The sequence below is a fragment of the Euwallacea similis genome, chromosome 24, assembly GCF_039881205.1.
Source record: "Euwallacea similis isolate ESF13 chromosome 24, ESF131.1, whole genome shotgun sequence".
In the NCBI taxonomy this organism is placed as follows: domain Eukaryota; kingdom Metazoa; phylum Arthropoda; class Insecta; order Coleoptera; family Curculionidae; genus Euwallacea; species Euwallacea similis.
Window position 1 is genome coordinate 2,873,371 of NC_089632.1, and position 11,701 is coordinate 2,885,071.

An 11,701-nucleotide genomic window follows, 5' to 3' on the forward strand; every position below is an offset into this window, starting at 1 on the left:
AAATAATTTATAATTATTACAAGTTCATTACAAAATATAAAGAACAATGATAAACAATAATTACTGGTTGCTTTATAATTAATTTCAGACACTGCACGCCATTAGTCTTAAATACCGTATAAAAGACATGAAAATGTTTAAATGGGGACAAATTGGCGCATGCATCTAATATTGCAACTTGCGTTATATAATTGGCCGTAATAATCGTAATACTGTAATTGTTATTACATATTTTATATGTTTTCCTGCAAAATGCAGCATAACCTGAAATTTACTTAAGAATATTTAACGTAGCCTTTATCGCAGCTATATTCATTTAGGTAAATATAAATAAATCACATAAATTAGTTTTGAAAGCATATATTATATCACTAGTTCTTTTTTTCGTAAGTAGATAGATAGAAAAATATATTATTATTTTTCGAGTCAATTACAATTCCTCTTCAATGATCAAACTTTTCACCACTTGAAGGATTTCATCGCATTTGGACTTTGGCAATGATCCTATTTTAGCCAAACACATATTTATACTGAAGATAAACTGAAAGAAGAACAGAGTTTTATCGGAGTGACACCAATTTAATGAAAAATATGTTTCTAAGATAGACTTACCTTATCAAGATGACTAATGGTCGCATCCTGAAAATACGGCCTCTTAAAAGAAATTCTTTTCTCTTCTGCACCTGCTTCATTTTTGAAACTCACAATACTTCTCATAGATTTTATAAACTGCTGCATGTGGAAATCGTCCGCAACTACATCAACCTTTAACCTAATCAAAAGCTGAAATACTTCTTGGTTGTAACAGAGCAATCAAACGAACCTGTAAGGGATAAGTTGATCTTCGAAATTGGGCTTTTTATCCACCAGCCAACACCTAAAAGGCGAAGAAATTAAGGCACCGTTTAAATTAAAAGGTGAGAGTATAACGCCTAGGCACGGTTTTCCATGCCCGATCCACTGCTGAAGGCACTGCTGGGTATCTAAATCCTGTTGAGAAGGCTCTGGAGCAAATGTAGGATGAGAATGGAACCAGCCTGACGAATCACTACAATTAGTTTGCCCAAATACTAATATAAGACACTATTACCAAGAATTTCGAAGTTTTTGTCGTGAATGCTTTCCACGGCTTTGGCTTGTGAAATTGGACACATATCGCAGTGAGTAGACGAAGAAGCGATGTTTTTGCATGGTTCATAACAACAAATCTTTAAAGCGCCTTCCTGATAATCCCACAGACCCCCCACAAGCCCCATTACTTCCGTTTGGTACGAATGGGAATGAAAATCCATCAAAATCAACGAGGACAAAGTAATTTTTACCGAGTATGCTTGCTGAAAGTGAGAAATTAAATAATTTAACTGTACAAAATCATGTATAGGGTGTCTCAAATTCAATGGTTCTATGGGGTACCTCAGTTATTGTTGAATTTATAAACATTCAGTTTTCGCAAACTTGTGCTCGCTATTTATGAAACCAAAGTTGGCAATGACAAAAAAGTCGTCTTTATCTCAGTTTCGTAGATACGTGGTGTTTTAACAAATTCTGTATTTTAGGACCCCCTCTATATTTAATTTCTCCATTAATATATCGAAGAAGTTAAAAACTGTTTCTGATAAAATTGTTTTAGTAGGTTCCAGTGCCGTAATTTTTTTTCTGCACCTGTCTATTGCATTATAATTCAAATTCAGTAAAAACAAACAAATTTAGACCTGATAAAAAAACACTTTAGTAATTTATAGTGTACAAAGTCAATGTAGTTTATGTAGTCTCAAAAATCTTTATACAGTAGTTTATTTAGCAGTGATGAGAGCACTTCAAAGCTGCAATCTCAACACGCTGTTAAATAAAATGAAATGTGTTGCTTTTAGTCGACGATGGGTGCTGAAAATACGGTATTCATCAGTTATTTTTTAATTCTCAAAGCCTTGAAGAATAACATTGTCACTCGATGTGGTCACTTGTTGTAGAACAGTACACCTGCAAATGACCTGTCATTGTTTTATATTACCCCTTGCTTTTGATTATACGAAACTCCCATGCAATAAAGATGTCTATTGCTTACCCTCGTGTTTCACACAAATAAGAACGATTTATTAAGTGAATATTTTAATAATTTTAGCTCAAACACTTCGATTCATTTTCTTTTATTGAGATTCTATAAACGTAGATCGAATTATCGTCATCCGTATAATGAACATTTATACCCAGAACAATAATGATAACTTACCGGTCTTTCTGGAGGAAAAGGTCTGCAATAAATCAACCTAATTGTTGGTTTTTTTAAGTAGGGTCGCGGTTTAGCTGCAGGCTCCTTTATAATAGTAGTTCCGACTATTTCCCCTTGGTCGCCATGGACCATAGTTAAACCGCCCTCTCCATCCTAGAAAGAAAATCCAACCCAACAAAAGAAGTTTCATTGGGCTACAAAAATGATTACTTACATTGCTAAATTTCTTTTTAAACCTTTGCCTCGGTCCCAATTCCGTTAATTCACGGGATAAAACACATTTCGGAGGCCTCCCTTTACTCCTTACAATATCGGTGTATTGGAGTATTTTGCTCAAAGGGCGCTCGTACTTGATTTGTTCTAAACAAACACCAAATATATATATGGTGTTAATATACAGTGTTCAAATATCAAGGGATAATAGAAGAGTTTTGTTTTAAATTAGACCAAGAATTGATTAAAAAGAAAAAAATTTACAGGTTCAATAGTGTGAAGTGTTTGGATACTAAAATCAAGTTATTTATGAAAAATGTTGTACCAGAATCTCTTGATATCACATCAAATGGTATCACTTATGTAAATAAAGTAAAGACAAGGAATTAAAAAACGTTGATATTCATTGTAATCCAAAACAAAAGAGAAAATAAAAACGCCTTTGCAAATTTTCGGTGTTTTCCGGACATCTCTGGAATCACTTATAATTTCTTAATTCTTAAAAACACATTTTGTTGAATGGCACATCGTCAAATTTGCCACTATTTAACAAACTTTGTATCTTTAACAGTTTCTTAATAGTCACCCTTGAATTTGGGACACCCAGTAGATTCCCCGACAACATTTAATCATACAAACACAGATCAAAAACACCAGATAGAGCGCAACTTACCACACCCAAAATTTATGGCTCCTATTTGTTCCAAGAAATAATGGATTCGACTGATACAAGTGACATCTCCACAGTTTTTTAACCCCACTCTCATATAAGTTTTATATACATAATTTGGTTTCGATGAGTTCCAGCTGTTAATTATGTGGTTTCTGATCTGTAACTAACTAAATTAGATACTCCCTTTTTTCTTGTTTAATATGAATTGCCTTTAAATATCTCTCTGGAGTCTTTGCCGCCCTGCCTTCAAAGAAATCTGAATTGATGTATTTTTCTAATTCAGTAACCATAATTCTATCCAAAACAACCTCCATTTTTGGTTCTTCCAATGAATTAAGTTGTTGCGCGATTTCGGGGCTAATAGGGATATTATTCCTACTATTACCCTCTGTTGGTTTTTCAATTTCTAATTTAGACTTTGATGGTTTAACAATAGAATCTTTTTCAATAATATCATAATTGGATTTTTCTGTGGTGGCCTTAGGTTCATCTATATCCTCAATATCAATGCTTGCATCACTAGAATCTTCTTCGTGTTTGATAGTCACCTTAAAATTAATTTCTGGTCATCTACTGGCATATTTACAGTTAAACAATATAAAGTTTAATGTTTTTATTTAAACTTACTATTTCCTCCCCTTTAGAAATAGGCACTGAAAGACTTTTGCCCGTCATTTGCTTCTGATCAACAATCTGGATCGAGTCTCTATTCTTTTCTATCACTTTGCTTCCTTCTGGTTGCCAACTTAAATTAGACCTCTGTGGCTTTTTCAGTTTTATCCTAATTTCCTGCTTAAGTACCTTTTTTGGCGCATATCCTTCAGCTTTGAATTTAACCAGAATTTTTCTTTTAGCTTTTCCCTTTTGTACAATCTTTCGCCGATGTTTGCGATTTGCATTTCCACTATTTTCTGAAATAGACTGTGAAAGGTTGTTTGACGAGGTTGAAGATCCACTTGAACTACTCCTTCTGAACGTTTTTTTTGCTGGAGATTTCACTGTAGGGAATCCTGTATTAACAGCAGCAATAACTTCTTCAATACTAGCAGGTATCTGTAGCAAAAAACTGGACTCTTGGACTCTTTTATATTGAATCTAACACAAGTCTTACCTGATCACTATTTAAAACATCAGAATTCAAGAGATTGTCACTAGTATCAGGTATTCGATAATGATTTAAACTCCCAGTAAAGAAGTTTTTCAAGTAATACCTAACCTCCGCAGACGATTTTGAGCTGATAAACTGTGACAGCCTGATACTGCTTTTACCAAAAATTTCCAATCCCCTTTGAAGCAAATTTTTCTCCTTATCAGTCCAACCACTTTCATCTGTTATGCAGTTTTCAACAGATACTTGGCTCATCCCATCAACTTCAATATAATCTGAAGTGGTGGCAGCTGAGTTATCATTATACCAATTTTCTGGGTTGGCACTTGGCTTGTCTAGTAACCACTGCGGATGGATTGTGTAATCGAAGTTTAAGAGGTCAGAATTCTGGGATACCAAAATGGTCTTTTCTAACCTGAATAAAATAAGAAATTTCAAACTATAGATCTATTTATTATAACATATTTTTTTACATAATTGCTAATAATGAATTGTCACTGATTATTCAATTTAAGGTTAGTACAAACCAGCAGTGTAACCACAAATTTTAAGCCATCTCATAACTTTTGAATAAGAGTGTCAACAATTTTTGTCTGTGCCCAAAATTATTGACAGACCAGTATTATTAATATGCACCCTGCCTTGTCGAGGTATAGCATGGGTGTAGCTATGCCTCTGATTCAAACTTTGCTTCTGTTGTCTAAACAAAATAATGTCACTATTGAAAAGTTAGTTAAATTTAGTAGGGAGATTTATTAATAATCAAAAAGAGATAGTTTCATCAGGTACTGAGCAACATACCCACTTAAACACAAATGTGAATGAGGCAAGCAATTGCTACACAAGACAAACAGTTTGGAACTGTAAAAACATGCTCAAATTATTCACCACATGCTTTGGAACAAGTCTTATGCTTGTCCTTAAATCAGAAAGAATTTGTACTTAGTTTGGACACTGAGTCGTTTTATACATTTATTTGCCTCACCAAGCAGCACTGGCGCAAGCTCCATGCGTCCTCATATGGGGAACTTTTTTCTTAACATGAGCATTTTTATGTAACTCTGCCTTATCTGCGTTCGTTCTCAAGTGAGTAAGTACGTTAATAGGCAAATAAATCGGAATATTATTGCCAGATACATACAAACCAGAATCGCCTTCCAAGGGAAGATTGAAGTCCCCTGAGAAGTCCCCCAAAACGTCTATTTCATCGTCGTCGGCCATTTGTATTTGCTAGATACGACTAAATGAAATTTTATTAAACACATTTGAGATTTCTTTACATAAATTCTAAATCTAACAAATTTTACTAAATATTTAGTAAAACTCGTTAGTAAATCCAGAATTAAAATAAACTTACATTTACTCCATTTCTAACCTAACTTCTTTTCTATGTTTCGACGCTCCTCGTCATCACCAACATGTAATCAAGTTTCCTTACTGAGAACTGTCGAATGTTACACAAGCGCGGACATTTACCTGAAGTTACCCCTCTGTGATGTAGACAACCAGTTAAACAGGCTCATTCTGTATTTTGCCTATGGTTTCCTCTCTAGCTGGAGTTCTAGTCAACTCTCCAACATTCTTGCTTTACAACTCTGGTATCACTGTAGACTTGGATCGGCCTTTCTCGAGAAAATTAGCCCTCTTTTTTCCTGAGCTTACTCTATCGAACGTCTAAGTATAATTCGATGGTGTTTTTCGTGTTCTGACTAGAAACAGCCTTGCCACAGGAGGCTCTTCAGCGCTTTTCTACCCTGGACGCTTCTTTCTTCGTCAACTCTCTTCCGTTGCGGATTATCGTTTAGTAACAATGAATTTAAAAACCAGAAAGGCTATGAGTTTCTTTTCTGTACTATTCAAGGAAAAAAATGGCTCGTTGGCGTTGGTGCGAAAAGTGACCTCCTCTCTGATGAAGGGATCTGGAATTACAGCCGGAGCTCATCAATCACTGAAAGGTTATGGCCAGATTTTTAAGAATACATTCTCTTGATCCGGGAGGATTTGTCAAGTCTCTTCTTCCTTGTTGGTTGTGGTCTGTTGCTTTCCTAATCAGCTCATTTGGATGTTCCAGGGCTCCTCGGAACATCCTGGCTGCAATGTAATAAGTGCGCCATTGATCTATAATTCAAATTGTTTTTTTGTTGTATTCTTGCTGACATATCAAGCCACGTCTAAAGCTGCCTTTAGTGTACTGTTTTCAACTAACTGAAGCTTCTACAGAGACAACTTGGCTGCATAACGCAGTACTGTTGATATGTATGCTTGCATGATAATCTTGATGAGCGTTATTTTGTTTTTTATCGTGAGTCTGAAGTGTTTTTGCTATCATAGACCGTTGTTACTAGTGCTTTTTTCTGGTCTTCCCTGGGTCCTTCAGCCATATTAATTTTTTGTCCATGTCTCCTCCTATATATATATATAGATACGTCGCCGTATTGTTCCATTACACCTACTTGTTTTTTATTTCTACTTAAGCATCAATACCGATTTTCCTGCTCCATTTGAAGACGATTGCCTGGGTGTTTCCCGAGTTGATATCGACCTTGCACTTTTTTGCAGCATTTTTCAGCACTGCAATTTCCTCCTGCAGATACCTAATTAACATTCTCCTATTGCAGAATCTTGTCATATGCATAAAATGCCAGTTGCGTAAATGTTGTTTTAGTTGGGTTTAAAAGGTTATAGGTAGGTTTAAGGTAAAATTATGCAACAAACGTAATAGTACTGCTCGTAAGATACTTCCGCTTCCATTCTTCTGTTGATCCGAAAGGTCTTGTTGATGAAGGATTCAACGAGTTTGACCAGTTAGATTGGGAATCCTGCGTCATCTTTACCAGTAGTCCATTGTGGCAAATCCTACGGAAGAAACCTCAATCAAAGGGTCTATGTCGGCATACAGTTGACGGCAATGTTGGATCCTACTCGAACACAGAAAAATAATGTAGTTTATGTTACTTTGTTTTTGGCCACACTCGTACAACGAATTCCTATTTAATTAAGGTGCTTAGGAGACAGATAGTGCGATAATCTTGTACGGCACATCAAGTTCATTTTACTACGATTGAGCTTTTTTGTCTATTTCCCTCTACGGCAGTTTAGCTACTCGCGAACTGGCGGTAGTACATTTCTTTAGATTTAGTTTAAGTTTTATGTTGATTTTTTCACTGGTCTCTGATATCTTTTTTAGCCTCCTTAAGAAGATTAAAGCTTACTAATTTGCGAATCGATAAAAAAAATCTGTAGTTCATTGCACACAAAAGTTTGTACCCAAAATTCATTGGACAAATGAGTTCCACGAAACTTCCAAGGTTTTTTTTTATTTGATTACTCGTCATTTTCCGATGTATGGTGTTTTCTACACAACGTTCGCCAATTTGTTTACAATATTATTATTTTTTATCTCAGAGTGATATAACTTGTTTTTTCAGAGTGGTTCAAATCCTACAGCATTGATAACATTCGAACTTCGTGGTCCTCCTCCAGTTTTCTGGTTGACAGCTTTTTCATCCTTAGGGCTACGTAATCAGCGTAGACATTCATAGCTCATCTTGCGCCCCTCATATAAGTAAGACACTTTGAAGTGTTATTACCACTGCTCCGGTACGTTTTGGATGTAAGTTATTGATGCCATTACTTCAGTCAAGCATATGCTTGTGTCCTTTACACATTTTCGTTGATTGTTATTTGCCAATTTTGGTTATATACCTCAATTCCAGTAAAGCATCTGTATAAATGTTTTTTTATAGTTTTCAAGCTCCAAAAGGAAGATCTCTCACAGAAGTCGCGCATGAAAATCTATTTGATATCGAAAATTTTGTCGACTTTTGACAGTTTTGTGATTTTTTCAATTGGCGATGTTGATTGGTCAAAGAGTTTCTTTCTTACTCTTACAAGTTTCTATAGAATCAGGACCATTGACACATGTAGCGCATGTGGTTAAATTGTGGACAAACAGCCTCCTGTGATTGATGGATTGATTTTTTAGGTTAGATTCTGTTGAGCCAGATTTTCCGCTATATGTGACGGGGGCCTCAGCGCATTGAAACTGTCTCAGAACGGTGCAAGAACTTTTCCGGAGTCTGGATAAGTGCATTGCTCTGTTTGTAAGTTATCCAGAAGGATTTTCGAACTATGTTGTGATGGTACCTGCTTGACTAACTAAAACATACTTATTTACCAGCATTTTATGAAGTGGTTTTGTTCACGTTTCGTTAATAAAATCTGTAAAAAACACGTGAGAATACCCATCACACTTTCAAATGGAGAATTATCGAAAAGGAAAGAATGTAGAAGAACCAATGGAGAAGTCCAAAATTCCAATTTCAAGTCTCCCCAAAGAATTTCTCTGGATGCAGGTACTACACATGACACAATCTTTCACTTTAAAAGAAAAGTATTAATTTATAGGTGAGAGGAGGCAGTAAAATACGAAATCTTCTAGATTATGCCCTTAAAAACTTTGAACAGTCAAAAGTAGTTGTGTGGAGTGGTTCTGGTCCCTCAGTCGGCAAGAGTATAACCTGTGTGGAAATCATGAAAAGGGAATACAAACAACAGTTACACCAGATAAATAAAATATGTTATACCAGGTAAGGAATTAAAGCTTTTAAGTTAACCCACTAAAATGAAAAAGTTTCAGTGTTGATGAATACTGGGACCCAGAAAATCCAGATTTAGACCAGCTAGTGGTCAAACGTAAATTGCCTGTGGTTCATATATGCCTGTCTTTAGAGAAATTAAATGAAAATGAATTGGGGTTAGTTAGATTTAGGAAGAAACAATTGAACATTTATTAATTCTATATGCAGGTATCAAGCTCCATCAGAAGTGATTCCCTTTAGAGGCCAAAATGTGCAAAAGCAGCCTGGAAATTTTAGAAATTTTGGTAGGACCAATACATCTCAAAGAAATACTGATAACAGGGTGAGATGATATAATTAGTGTTGGAAAAAGAAACTTTTTTCAAAGTGAGAATTGTTTTTTCTCTCAAATTTGACCATACTTTTATCTTATAGGACTGAACAAAGGTAATAAAATAATAACACTGAAAGTCTTTATTCATTTACATATTTTCACATTTAAAAACGATGAAGTTGGGTTTGTGTCTTATTATTTAGATGCATAATTCGAATATGTTACATCTATAATATATATTTGCCTTAACAATAATTGCGTTTCACTATGGAAACAATATTGATGCCCTCAAAAACTTCACAAAATGATGTCATTGTAAGTACTGGTATCCTAGCAACAAAAAGTGGCACATAAAATTGAATAAAGAAAATAAACCATAAACAACATTCCAAAACATAGCAAAATAGTTCCCAAACCAACCAAAGCCATCCCCAACCTTCATCAGTTTTGGATATTTGGTGGCGGCGGAGGAGGACCGCGTGGTGGAAATGGGGGTCTTCCACCAGCGAAATTGGGCGGTGGGGGTCTCCAATTAGGTGGTGGTGGCCTTCCTCCTGGAGGAGGCGGTGGCGGAAACATTCCTGGGAAGTTACTCCCTGGTGGCCCTACAATAAGTATATGAAAATATCTCTCTGATGAACAAGAAAAAACTTACCTGATCCTGGAGGTCCAGGAGGTGGAGGTGGAACACCCGGTCCTCTTTGCCATGGAGGAGGTGGTATCATCCTTGACATGGAACCTGAATTTGGTAATGGAGGTCTTGGAGGACCACCTACTGTACTTCCACCAACTGGCGGCAATGGCGGAGCTCCCGGTGGTAAAGGAGGTTGGGATGGTGGTAATGGAGGAGGAGGAATGCCTGCAGGGAATGAAGATGGTGGGGGCACTGGGGGCGGTGGAGGTGGAGCAATACTAGAAGGTGTAGGTGGTGGAGGTGGTAACATACTTCCGAGAATGACCGGGGGTGGTGGAGGCGCCATTGTCATTCCTTGCATCATACCTGATGATCAAAAGTTAGCACATGAATTGTCATTGAAAAGAGACTTACTCATAGGAGGAGCATCTGCAAACAATTGATGTGGTCTGTCAGCCTGAGACAAGGGATTTTGTGCTGCTAATAGTCTTTCAGCAGCTGATCCATGTCTCTCCCCTTTGGAATCCTTTTTAAAAGCATAAGAAACTGAAATTGATCTGTTGCACAGATACTGGCCATTCATGGCTTCTATTGAGGCATCTGATGCTTCAAAACTGGCAAAATTGATGAAGGCAAAACCTTTAGAATTCCCAGTCTCTGGATCTCTCATTATCTATGATTTAAATTAAATTATTTATTTTAAAAAATTGTAAATGAATGAGTACCTTTGGAGTTTGCAATATCACTCCAAATGCAGAAAATGTGTCATAAAGCAGTTTTTCATCCACTTCAGGGTCCAAGTTGCCTATAAAGATATTGGCGCCCACATCTAAATTCTTTTGATGGGCAGAGGCCTTATTTACCCTTATAGGCTTGCCATAAAGTTTAATCATGTTCATAATTTTTATTGCATAATCAGCATCTTCCTCTCCCATAAATTCTACAAATCCATACCCTTGATGCATCATTGTTACTCTATCTTTTGGCATGTGGACATTCACTAAACAATGCAAAGAATATAATCAATGGTTTGCACACAGTGAAATTGATTGTAAGGACATGCATCTTAGATTCAATACTTACCCAGAGGGCCCGCTTGTACAAATAATTCCCATAGCAAAGATTCTGATACTTTATCATCAAGACCACCAACATAAATAGTGGCATCTGAAATACATTGACAGATAACAAAATGAACAGTAAGAGGGTAGTAGTAAGTAGTGTCTTATACAGACATCTAAAATTAAATGTCGCTTACCTCTGTTCCTTTCTGCAATTGGCCCATTAGCCATATTTATTTAAATTTAAAAAAAATGTTATATCTTGTTAGATGTCTAAAGGATCAATTAAATTAAAGTAAACTCACTAACAGAAACTTTTAGGAAATAATTTCAAACACGACTTGTCCCCAACATTCTTTAATTGGAATATTTCAGATATCAACTTCCAAATGATGTTCGTAGATGTACTGGCTCAACTTTAAAATCTTCAATACTTTGGTAAATAATTTTGAATCTGAGCTCTGAACTTTTTTTGAATTTAACTAAAGCTGAACAAGCTTCGGGATTGCTTAAAACCGGGTTAGGAAAATCTCAAAACCGACGCGTTATAACATAACCTCACAGCATAAAATTTGGAGTTAATTCTTATAGGTCAGCTAATAATATGTGACAACGTCGAGTTTTGTATAGTTGATGATATAATTTTTTTTAGGTCATTTTTGTTTGATCGTATGTTCGTTTTTAATTTACTAAGATCGGAAAGAGATCTTGAGCCTGAAAATTTTTCAAGAAAATTCAATTTTTCGCATCCCAAATTCATTTAATTATTTTAACTCTTCTTTAAATTCAAATTTCGAAGCAGTTTTTTTAACGAACCTAATAAAAATTCTTGGTTGCCGCTTCTATTTTTTGTTTTGCATCTTGTTTT

General features: G+C 35.8%; 3 protein-coding genes across 6 annotated transcripts in view; 1 reads left to right on the forward strand and 2 right to left on the reverse strand.

The window, feature by feature from the left end:
• Positions 1–381: 381 nt before the first annotated feature.
• LOC136416706 (histone H2A deubiquitinase MYSM1-like) overlaps positions 382–11,701 on the reverse strand; it is a 39,855-nt gene continuing 28,535 nt past the window's right edge. Inside the window, exons 1-12 of one of the 4 annotated variants that reach the window (XM_066402014.1) lie at positions 5,582–5,608; positions 5,366–5,464; positions 4,228–4,639; positions 3,744–4,169; positions 3,326–3,664; positions 3,117–3,273; positions 2,445–2,590; positions 2,231–2,383; positions 1,091–1,334; positions 824–1,037; positions 613–772; positions 382–541 (exon numbers count right to left, since the gene is read on the reverse strand). In XM_066402014.1, coding sequence (XP_066258111.1) covers positions 431–541; positions 613–772; positions 824–1,037; positions 1,091–1,334; positions 2,231–2,383; positions 2,445–2,590; positions 3,117–3,273; positions 3,326–3,664; positions 3,744–4,169; positions 4,228–4,639; positions 5,366–5,445 — 2,442 coding nt within the window. In that variant the 5' untranslated portion in view covers positions 5,446–5,464; positions 5,582–5,608 and the 3' untranslated portion in view covers positions 382–430. Of the gene's footprint in view, positions 542–612; positions 773–823; positions 1,038–1,090; positions 1,335–2,230; positions 2,384–2,444; positions 2,591–3,116; positions 3,274–3,325; positions 3,665–3,743; positions 4,170–4,227; positions 4,664–4,722; positions 4,832–5,365; positions 5,499–5,581; positions 5,609–11,701 lie in introns of those variants that run through there. The other 3 variants (XM_066402015.1, XM_066402013.1, XM_066402016.1) reach the window with 3 other exon arrangements.
• On the forward strand, positions 8,241–9,254 carry Rpp25 (ribonuclease P protein subunit Rpp25). Its single transcript, XM_066402069.1, has 5 exons — positions 8,241–8,327; positions 8,405–8,579; positions 8,632–8,813; positions 8,864–8,980; positions 9,033–9,254. Exons 2-5 carry the CDS (start codon positions 8,484–8,486, stop codon positions 9,154–9,156), a joined length of 519 nt encoding a protein of 172 aa, XP_066258166.1. The 5' UTR covers positions 8,241–8,327; positions 8,405–8,483; the 3' UTR covers positions 9,157–9,254.
• Spx (Spliceosomal protein on the X) lies at positions 9,323–11,318 on the reverse strand. Its single transcript, XM_066402068.1, has 6 exons — positions 11,031–11,318; positions 10,856–10,939; positions 10,498–10,772; positions 10,187–10,445; positions 9,794–10,138; positions 9,323–9,743 (listed from the first exon to the last, which is right to left on the reverse strand). Exons 1-6 carry the CDS (start codon positions 11,062–11,064, stop codon positions 9,580–9,582), a joined length of 1,161 nt encoding a protein of 386 aa, XP_066258165.1. The 5' UTR covers positions 11,065–11,318; the 3' UTR covers positions 9,323–9,579.

What these genes read in the sequence shown, in the direction of transcription:
- Rpp25 (XM_066402069.1), top strand. Translation starts at nt 8,484, where the DNA reads ATGGAGAATTATCGAAAAGGAAAGAATGTAGAAGAACCAATGGAGAAG. An exon ending in AATAAAATATGTTATACCAG is followed by an intron (nt 8,814 to 8,863) that starts GTAAGGAATTAA and finishes AAAAAGTTTCAG; the next exon opens with TGTTGATGAATACTGGGACC. An exon ending in TTAAATGAAAATGAATTGGG is followed by an intron (nt 8,981 to 9,032) that starts GTTAGTTAGATT and finishes TTCTATATGCAG; the next exon opens with GTATCAAGCTCCATCAGAAG.
- Spx (XM_066402068.1), bottom strand. Translation starts at nt 11,064, where the DNA reads ATGGCTAATGGGCCAATTGCAGAAAGGAACAGAG. An exon ending in TGTACAAGCGGGCCCTCTGG is followed by an intron (nt 10,773 to 10,855) that starts GTAAGTATTGAA and finishes TGCATTGTTTAG; the next exon opens with TGAATGTCCACATGCCAAAA. An exon ending in TCCTGGACCTCCAGGATCAG is followed by an intron (nt 9,744 to 9,793) that starts GTAAGTTTTTTC and finishes TACTTATTGTAG; the next exon opens with GGCCACCAGGGAGTAACTTC.